This window comes from Notolepis coatsorum, assembly GCF_963971535.1.
Source record: "Notolepis coatsorum genome assembly, chromosome: 9".
In the NCBI taxonomy this organism is placed as follows: Eukaryota; Metazoa; Chordata; class Actinopteri; order Aulopiformes; family Paralepididae; genus Notolepis; species Notolepis coatsorum.
Genome location: NC_140173.1, coordinates 31182518 through 31190852, shown reverse-complemented (window position 1 = coordinate 31190852; position 8335 = coordinate 31182518). Strand labels below are relative to the sequence as shown.

The 8335-nt window shown below is 44.4% G+C and overlaps 2 protein-coding genes across 2 annotated transcripts; both read left to right on the top strand.

Annotated features, from left to right (window-relative positions):
- The first annotated feature begins 1356 nt into the window (after window positions 1–1356).
- Window positions 1357–4340, top strand: LOC311234437 (hormone-sensitive lipase-like). Its single transcript, XM_084321614.1, has 4 exons — window positions 1357–1511; window positions 2488–2640; window positions 3074–3197; window positions 4251–4340. The coding sequence occupies exons 2-4, from the start codon at window positions 2518–2520 to the stop codon at window positions 4256–4258; spliced, it is 255 nt and encodes an 84-aa protein (XP_084177740.1). The 5' UTR covers window positions 1357–1511; window positions 2488–2517; the 3' UTR covers window positions 4259–4340.
- A 194-nt stretch (window positions 4341–4534) lies between these two features.
- On the top strand, window positions 4535–8088 carry LOC311234436 (uncharacterized protein). Its single transcript, XM_084321613.1, has 4 exons — window positions 4535–4876; window positions 5157–5223; window positions 6822–6987; window positions 7331–8088. Exons 1-4 carry the CDS (start codon window positions 4646–4648, stop codon window positions 7449–7451), a joined length of 585 nt encoding a protein of 194 aa, XP_084177739.1. The 5' UTR covers window positions 4535–4645; the 3' UTR covers window positions 7452–8088.
- Window positions 8089–8335: the final 247 nt, after the last annotated feature.

The following is an 8335-nucleotide window of genomic DNA, read 5'->3' as shown; positions in this document are numbered from 1 at the left end:
AGGGAGTCAGATGGTGAAAGTATGGAGGGGGGTGAGAGCGGGGGAGAAGGGTGGAGTAAGGTGGAGAAGAGGAGCAGGGACAGTGGGAAGGGGATAAAGAGGAAGAAGGGTAGGGGAGATAGCTCGAGTGGGTCAGAAGGCGAGGGTGTAGGTAATGGTGTTGCAGAAGTGATTCATATAGTGGTTAGGTTTGAGGGGAAGGGGGGAGTGCGGAAATTAGGATTTTTCGAGTTGCCCAAACTCATAGGTAAGCAATTAGGGGAGGTAAGGTATGCGAGAGTTTTGGAGGATGGGAATCTGGCCGTAGGGTGTGTTAGTGTGGATCAGGTGGAGAGGGCTGGGAAGATGAGGAGCATTGGAGGGGTGGGTATAATTAAGGTTGTGAGAGTAGGGGAGAAGAGGGAGGGGGGATGTAAGGGGGTGATAGCTGGGGTTTCGGTGGAGGTTAGCGTAGAGCAGCTGGTGGAAGAGTTGGGGAGAGATGTGCGTAATGGGAAAGTTAATGGTGCAGAAAGGATGAAGAGGGGGGCAGATAGGGTAGTGACGGAGACGGTTGTGATTAAGTTTGAAGGTGAGGTTGTTCCAAGTAAGGTGTATGTAGGGAGTGGGGTGTATAGGGTTAGGGAATTTGTTCAGAGTCCTCTGAGATGTTACAGGTGCCAGGAATTTGGTCATATAGCAGTTTCATGTAGGAAGGGACAGAGGTGTGCTAGGTGTGGCGGGGAGCATGACTATGGGAAGTGTGGAGAGGGAGTGAAGCTATGGTGTTGTAGTTGTGGAGGGGAGCATAGTGTAGCGTTTAGGGGGTGTGAGGTGATGAAGAGGGAGGTAGTGGTTCAGAGTGTTAGAAGGGAGGGTAAGTTGTCGTATGCAGAGGCGGCTAGGAGGGTGGGACAAGGAAGTCAAGTTAGGGTGCAGGGGTTTGTAGAAGGGCAGTTGGCAGAAAGGGTAGGGCAGGAGGATAGAGAGAGGGTGTGGGAGGAGAAATTGAGTATTGTGGGCTTCGTGGCAGGGGTAATTAATACTGCGGCAAAGATTGAGGGTAGAACAGATAGAACAAAGATGATTGTTAGGATAGCGGTTCAACATCTGGGTATGGAAGGTCTGACATTGGAGGAGGTGGTTAAGGAATTGAATAAGGGGGCAGCGGGTGACCAAGGTGTACAGAGTCAGGCAGCAGGGGGCAAGGAGTGTCTCGCAGAGGGGGGCTCAATTGGGAAGTAGCAGCGTTAGTTGCACTCCAAGAAGGTGAGGGGAATTGGGTTTTGTAGGAGGTAAAGGATACCAGTAGATGGCGGCACATACCCTAACAAGTGGTCGGCCGCCGTTAAACCTCAATAAGAAGAAGAAGAAGAGACATGTTCTGACTTGTCCAGACCCTGGGCGGGCGCCTCCCAGAATGCACTACACCTGTGCCCCGCCTCCCAGAATGCACCTGGCTGTGCTGCAACGTCCTCCATTGCAAGTATCTGTATCAGCGTGTCTCTCTGCATCGTTAAGGACAATACTACGTGAGTAATGCATGATAAAGTCGATGGTGGATATTATGTTGTATCTATGATTTCGATTGCAAACGCCAGCGGAGTAGTGCAGTGTTCGTTTTTACATGGTTATGCGTTTTTACACGCATACGTGCCTGCTGCTAATATAGCTAGTAACGTTAGCTGTCTGGCTCCTGCTGGGTAGATGCAACATGGAGTGTCAGTAAATGCAACATTGCCTACAAACAACGGGACCGCGGTGGTTCTTTTTGTATTGCTCCTGGTTGTTCAAACTATTTTACCGTGTGAAAGAGAGGAAAGCTGGTTCATTTCCACAAACTACCAGTGAAAAAAAAGTGTTGTTCAACCACCGTCGCGGGCCATTTAGCTACCTAGCTCCAGTGAGATGAAACTTTATTATGCTGGTACCGACGATCAATTATGAAGTTTATCACAATGTCTTTCATCAGAAACGGGGTCTTTCTCTCTGCCCTGAGCTGAACTGTCGCATGAATTGGCTGGATTTGATATGGGGGTTGCCATTATGAATTGAAAATGGGGGACCGTGATGTAAACGAGATGAAAGTCTTTCTCTGGTCTGCATCCCCTTAACAATTGTGTGTATTGAGCCATACTGTATTGTACCCATACTGTATTGTACCCATTCTACAATCTAATAAAGTTTTCAATCAATCGGAGTGCCATAGTGCTTAATGCATAATGCCCAATGCCAGTCAGTGTTTAATATCTTAACGCATAATGTCTAATGCCAGTGTTAATGCCTTAATGCATAATGTCCAATGCCAGTGCTTAATACCATATTTCAAAATGCTATAATGGCCAATGCCATACTATCCAATGCCATAATGCTCAATGCCAAAATGCCATAATGCTTCATACCAAAACCCCTATATGCGCAATGCTTGGACTCCTGCTAATTGCTGCTAAAATAGTTGTTTTTATTTATTTATTATTATTCAACATTGTTCATGTTCATCCTTGTTAGGACAGTGAGGAGCTCCTGGCCTTCTCTCGTATGGAGCCTCCACCCATCTCTCTGTCCCGGATCCACAGGCCACAGAAGCTGCCTCCGTCCCCCTGGCTGCTCATTCACTTCCACGGAGGGGGCTTTGTGGCTCAGACCTCCAGATCCCATGAGGTGCAGTGTTAACAGTTTAACTGTGCAGGGATAGTGTTTTAACGGTTTTAATCTCAGTTAATTTCATCTTCAATAGTTGTTTTTCAGCAATTACTACTGGTACATTGAAGTAATAATTAAATGTGGTGTAACATTTGTAGTTCTTTGCATATAGTACTGTATATATACACACCTAGAATATATCCCTGTTACCAACATTGGTCACTCTGAGGACCCATAGTCATAAAAAGGAAAATGCTCTACCATGGTGAAATAAATGTGTAAAGCTTATGGCTCAGTATTTACTATTTGCTCCATCAACATAAATTCTTATTCTACCGCCCTTTTCGTTTTGTCGCCTCATAGTATTCTAGGACTAGGTACACTCTCTCTTCTTTGAATCTGTTGCAATTCACTAATTTCTCGTCTTTTAATCTACTCTCTCACATCATAGAACTGGTCCAAGGCTCTGAGCGCCCCAATCCTGTCTGTAGACTACTCCCTGTCTCCAGAGGCCCCGTTCCCCAGAGCGCTGGAAGAATGTTTCTACGCCTACTGCTGGGCCCTCCATCTCCTGGGTCAGTGCCACCTGCTGTTGTGTTGGAGCCAAACAACACAGGAAGATAGTTCCTTCTACGGATGAGTTTTGATAGTAGATGCCAGTACCACTGAGAAATTTGAGAATTTAGGGTTTTCTCTTGAATCTCAGCGACACGTGCGAGTTGCAAAGCCGCCCTGGGTGCTCCATTACCATCAAGGTCTCCCCTGCATTTTAACATGACTGGCTTTCTACGACTGCCAACTGTTCAACTCTTGGGTTCTGTTCTACGGTTCCCACACACACACGCACTACAAGATGAAGAACATGTTTGAGAGGAGAGAGAGACCTCTGAGCAGGTCCTAAATTATAACATGTTTGGTATTCCTGATTGGCCTGCAACTGGTTTGCGAGCAGATCGTTAGGCTTCTGATTGAATCACCTTAGCCTGAAATCGTGTGTGTTGTTACAAAGAGAAATCATACAAAACATGTGATAAGTTGATAAAGTATGCACTTTCAAAGTTCAAGCTAGGGCTGCTCAATTATGGCAAATGGGGGGGGGGGGGGGGCAGAACACACCACTGAAGGAATAGTGTGCTGCATTTACAACACAAGACAAAATGAGAGCAACACGGCACATTTGGGCTGTGGGGGGTGCTTAATGTCTGAAGGAGTCGACTGAAGACTTCTTGTCCTCTGTGGGGGCTGTGGGGGTGCTTAATGTCTGAAGGAGTCGACTGAAGGCTTCTTGTCCTCTGCAAAAGCATGCAATTGGTCCACTGATGGATACATCTTGATATTTGTCTAGTCTAGTGTGTTCATTAGATGGGTGAAATCCTCTTTCAGTGCCTCTGCCTGTTTTCGTAGGCAGTTAGCCTCTGGTATGCGTGCCATTAGCGTTAGAGGCCTCTTTTCTTTTGGAAAGAATGATAAAAATATATATATATTATAATTTTTTTTTTATGTATTCCACTAAGAGGTTGGAAGTCGACTACAGCTCCTTTCGACCGATTAATCGACTAATATGGGTCAGCCCTAATAATTTCCCCCAATAGTATTTGAGTTAACCTATGATTCCTTCCTATCCCTAGGTGTGTGAGGTGGGGCCCAGCAGACTTACCGGACGGGGAGACAGATAACCTTGGCGGCTTTGAAAAGGGATCTGCGGAACATCTACTCAGGCATGCAATCTACTTTACTTTTGGTGAATTGACACCTGAATAAACGTCCCACATTAAGCAAAAAGGCCACCTTAATATTCAGAATGAGTAATGATAAGAGAGCATACAATTAAAGGTTTGCCACTCAATTTCCCAGATGTGGCAACATCAAATCTAATTGTTGTTACTTGGTTTGTATGTCTGTACAGAGAGGAAGGGATGGGTGGGACAGCGAGAGCAGAACTTTTGATGGAGAGGACCTACGTCATCCTGCTGCGTTACTTGAACAAAATGCCTGCACCAACGATGGTGGAGGTCGAAGAAGAATGGCCCACTTTGGCCTCCTGACAGACACCGATGTCCTTCAAAAGATCAAAGATGCCCTGTGTCATCGAGGACGGACCATCCTGCAGTTCTGCCAGAAACTGGACAACACGAAGATCAGGGATGTTCTGGCCAGATATGATCCAGAGGTTTCGGAGATCAGTGCCTGCATCGTCCTGTTACTTATGGTGTACTTCAAGGAGCCTACGGAGAAACTACTGCTCGAAGTTGATGTAAGTTTATTTAAATATTAAAATATTTGAAATGCAAGTGATTACATTAGGGGCGACTGAAGCTCAGTTGGTAGAGATGGTCGTTCATCGACCGTAGGGTTGGTGGTTCGAATCCTGGCTCTGACTGTCCGCATGTCGGAAGTGTCCTTGAGCAAGACGCTTAACCCCCAAGTTGCTCCAAATGGGCCGAGCTGATGTGTGGTGAGCTGTAGTGCGTGGATTAGCTTATCTTCATCCTTTCATAATGTTAAATCTGCTATTGTGTGTTACTTTGTTGCAGACCTGTGCCACTGCTGCTGATGTCAATACTGCAGCACTCCCAAGCACCCCCTGCTTGATAATTCAAGGTAATGTAATGTTCAGGGATGAGCTTACGTGTTCCTTTGCATCGAGGGGGAAAATCTGACAGAAGGCAGTTTGTGATACGGCACACATATGACGCTTATAAATAATATCCTGAGCTGGCATGTCTCATGTTCAACTTTGTCAGTGCTGTAAAGTTGAAACCTTTTTAAATCTTAGACAAACAAAACACTTTGCTTTCATGAAATATTGTAAGCCGTCATTTGAGGCTTTATAAAAGCAGCACAATGAACACAAATCTGTCGGTGCGACCTCATCTTAAATAAGAGACAGCATTGCTTGTTGTAAAAGAGGCAGAGTTGATTTGGCAAAAGAATATATATATATGCATTTTTTTTTTTTTTTTATTGAATTTTATTGTGAGGTTTCTGTCCTTGCTCTCTCACTCGTTCTGTTCCTTTAACCACCTCGCTCTGTTTTCATTTGTTTTTTCTGTTAATTATTTCAATTCCCTCATTCACACGCTTCTCCCCAGTGACGTCATCAGGGACGTCGCTGATTGGCTCTCAGGTCCGCACGCTTTTCAATCACATTCCCCAGCTGTCACTGCTTGTCAGTCAATCGATCCCTTATTATTTATACCCCGTTTCTCCTCTCTAAGTTTGTTGGATCGTCTTGATTTTTCTCTGGTTGCATTCTCCGTTTTGCTGCTGCTGCTGCTTTTGCTCTCTGTGCTATCTCCAGGATTTTCCAAGAAGCCTTTCTCTTGGACACCTGTTCCCGTGGCGCGCGCTCGCTCCGCTGTTGTTCCAGCACCATTACGTCTGGGTGAGTTTTTATTGACTGTCTTGATCTATTCCATTTTTCGTGTGTTACTAGTACACTGAAGATTACCACCTTTTTGTCAGACAGTCACTCACCCAGCGATTCCTTTTTGTTTGTTCCCTCTGGGATAATATTTTTGGGACTTATCATCTCCCTCTGTGTGTTGCTCACACCGAAGATATTATTTCACATTTGGATTGTTTTGGACTTCACTCACTGTGTGTATTTTACACGAAGATATTCACTTGGGACTGTGTTTGGAATTTTGCTCACTGTGTGTTTTACACGAAGATTTTCACTTGGGATTTGTTTTGGAATTGTGCTCACTGTGTTTAATTACACGAAGATTAGTTCACCCTGTTCTCCTGCTCGTTCAACCTGCACTGTTGTTGACTCGTTCCCTCTCTCCCTCTCTCGGTCTCGCAACACATCGGAGATTCTGCCGAGATAATTCTGCAGAGCGGTTCTGACGTCAACATCTGCTTTTCCCAAACTACCACCACGGGAGAAGCTGCAGAGCAGCAGAACTTTTGCCCCTTGGCTTATGTACCTGTCTTGTTTGACTTGCTTATCCTGTACTCTTTAGATTTAGTATCAAATAAACAAGCCCTTGTATTTGGCAACTCTGAATTCCTACTCTCTTGTGTCGTGCGTTTGGGGTCGGTGTCAAACCATAACATTTATTTTCATATTCGAATCCCATGCCCATCGAACAAAGCTTTTGAAGTATTTAAGACAGCCTTAGTTCTGTGTCATGTCCTTGCAGGAATGTATACCTATCCACAACAACGCATGACAGGGTATCTGTTCATTTCAGGTGACACAATGCAGCCTTCTGGATGGATGCTATCCATCGAGGGAGAAGTTGTGATGGGCCCACACCCATTATTTTTGCATGGAGTAGCTGCTTTATTCACCAGCTACTATGTCTTCAACCTGGAGTATCCTTCCGTTGGATCATCCACACTTGAGTTCATCCAAAGGTATTTTAACACTCTGAACACATGATCAATGTCATCAGTAAGACTTATCATGCAAAGACTATCTGGCTATTAAGTCCATGCTTTTCTACAGAGGCCATAAAGTAGATTAAATGCTTTGAGTATGAAGCCTGGAACCAACTATGTGAATTGGGACCACACCATCACTTGATGTTGCTGCTATCTTGTTAAGAAATTGACATAATGGTTTAATTCACATTATAGTATGGCTTCAAAATTCGGATGAGTAAACATTATGTTAGAGGTACCATGAAAAAACACAGGTGAGCACCTTGATAAATGCTGAGTCTATTTAAAACTGAAACGTATCTTTGCTTATTAACAGGTGCTTCTTGGGCATCAACCCGGAGAAAGGCTCCAGGGCAAAGAAGCGAAGCGCCATCAACCCTCAAGTGACCACCCTTCTTCGTAAGCTCATAGACTTTGAATGGTCTGCATCTGCATAGACAATCGTCCTTCTCCTGTCGTCCCCTGACGTGAACACCCTTCTTCGGAAGCTCATAGACTTTGAATGGTTTGCAAAGACAATTGTCCTTCTCCTGTCGTCCCCTGACGTGAACACCCTTCTTCGGAAGCTCATAGACTTTGAATGGTTTGCAAAGACAATTGTCATGCTCCTGTCGTCCCTGCGCCTCTTTTGTTATTTTGAGTGCCTCTTTTGTTCTTTTGAGTGAGTGCATAAAGTGTATTCATTAGTTCCATTTTCGGGTAAGACCTGGAAGTACTAGTTTCATGGCGACAGTGGCTCGGGAGGTAGAGCAGTCGTCTGGCAATCCGGAGATTCCCGCTCCTCCCCGGGCAGCGTGTCGATGTGTCCTTGAGCAAAACACTTAACCCCTACATGCTCCCGTCGGTGTGTGAATGGGTAAAATGTGCACAAATTGTAAAAAAAAAAAAAAAAACAGCCATTTACCATTTTACTTACGAATATTATTACTTTGTCTTGTTTTGAGCAGTGTTGACCAGCAGTTTATAAAATAATATTTAAAATGTTTATTAGCAACGCCGAGCTTTCAAACCATTGCGTTTCTCTGTACGAAACTCTCGTGCAACTGTGTACCTTTGAATTTTCTCTGTGATACTTGTACAACGAGCGTTTCGCAGAGGACCAGTTCTTCAGAGTTAATATGGGATTTTCCTATGGGTCAAATGTGCACAAATTGTAAAAAAGAAAACAGCATTTACCATTTCAAGAATAAGAATATAATTCTTTGTAATATAATTCTTTGTAATAATTCTGTCTTTTGACAATAAAATCCCATAATTAACTCTGAAGAACTGGCGAAACGCTCGTCATACAAGGTGCATCAGTCAGCTAAAGCCGTTTTGA